The sequence below is a fragment of the Arachis duranensis genome, chromosome 10 (genome assembly GCF_000817695.3).
Source record: "Arachis duranensis cultivar V14167 chromosome 10, aradu.V14167.gnm2.J7QH, whole genome shotgun sequence".
Taxonomy (NCBI): domain Eukaryota; kingdom Viridiplantae; phylum Streptophyta; class Magnoliopsida; order Fabales; family Fabaceae; genus Arachis; species Arachis duranensis.
The window spans coordinates 29,674,867-29,676,495 of record NC_029781.3 but is presented as its reverse complement, the minus strand read 5'-3'; the positions used below and the strand labels follow the sequence as shown (position 1 = coordinate 29,676,495).

Genomic DNA, 1,629 nt, shown 5'->3' with positions numbered 1-1,629 from the left:
CTGTTAGACATTGTTGTTGTGTTTTTAAATTATTTGAAGACATTTTCGTCAATAGTAAAATTCGAGTGTATTTTTGTCAGCGTTTAAATAATTTGAGAGTATTTTTTGTGGTTAATTCCAGTAAATATATAAGTTATTTTTATTATTATAGTAAAATAATTATATTAGTAAATATCAATATTTTTATATTTATTATATCTTCTATATTTATTTATTCTCCAACATATATAATAAATATGTCATCAATTGTTTTTCCGAAAATGAAAATAAACTATTAGAAGGATATACCCAAATAAATTTATATCTAATAATATATATACCTGAAGCTACGAGAAAAGCCAAAAGATTTATTAGTAAATTTAGTGGCAGTGTCGTGTTCATCAAGAGCAGAGAGAATAAACCTATAAAACATGAGACATCTTATACCGAAAAGAAAAAATCAAATCCCATTTTAAAATTCAGAAACATGATGATTAATCAGGAATGAATTCTTTTAATCTTTTTTAATAATTAAAGGAATAAAATATAATTTTTTATTATTAATTTTATAAATAAAATAAAAAAATATTAAAAAATTAAAAATTATACTTTATTTTCTCAATTATTAAAAACAAAATTGAGAGAATCCATTTCCATAAATAATCACCCTTTATTAATAGGATAATAGTAGTAACTTGTATGGACTCCCAATTATATTCCAAATTTCCAATTAACCAGCCTTATTAAGGTGCTATCCTGAAATCATCAATTTGGATGTTATCAACATTGAGTTTGATGAAGTTACTCCGCTTTCTAATAACTTGAAACTTGCCCCAAACATATGGCCTATACTTGGGAGGGTGTTCCTCATCTATGAGCTCCTCAAGTGGCTTCACCTCAGTGTAGTGAGCTGGGTTGAGGAAGAATGGAATTGAAAGCCTCTCCTTCACAGAATTCACTACCACTCTGTGCTCTGCACTTCTGTAAGCCTCATTCGTCCACACCTACAACAAAATTCAAAACCTTGTGATATTACGATTTTGAATAACTCAATGAATTCTAACAATTTCTATCAGAACAGGCGATTTTATGATTCAAATTATGTACGTTACTGTTCCATGTTTTACACTTAGTTATTTCAACGTTTGAAGTAAAATCTAGATTTTAACTACCTGCATCAAAAGTTGACAATAGCATATATCCTACCATAATTACCATGTCATAATCATTCTTCAATAATCACTAATTTCCTTTATTCTTAAGAAGAGAACTTGCATATCAGATAATCTGGAACCCAACGGACACGGACACAGAGACGAGACACTTCACATGAGTGTGTTACCTGCATTATGTCACCAACATTGATGATAAAGGCACCTGGTGTGGGCTTCACCCCAATCCACTCTCCATCTGTTCGTCGCTTAACTTGAAGACCTCCAACTTCATCTTGAGCTAGCACTGTTAAGACTCCATTGTCCCTGTGGCGTCCAACCCCAAGAGCGAGTTCAGGGGAAGGGCATGGTGGGTAGTAGTTGAGTCGAATGGTACTTGTTTGATCTTTGAAATATTCATGGAACCTCTTTGCTTTCAAGCCTAGGCTTAGTGCTATAAGCTCCATCAACTTCATTATCAACTTGCCAACATCCCTAG

At 31.8% G+C, this 1,629-nt stretch overlaps 1 protein-coding gene across 1 annotated transcript in view; it reads right to left on the bottom strand.

Annotated features, from left to right (window-relative positions):
* Positions 1–327: 327 nt before the first annotated feature.
* LOC107469563 (protein DMR6-LIKE OXYGENASE 2) overlaps positions 328–1,629 on the bottom strand; it is a gene marked incomplete in the record, with an annotated part of 2,833 nt that continues 1,531 nt past the window's right edge. The window contains 2 exon segments of the mRNA XM_016088936.3: positions 328–983; positions 1,322–1,629. Coding sequence (XP_015944422.1) covers positions 723–983; positions 1,322–1,629 — 569 coding nt within the window.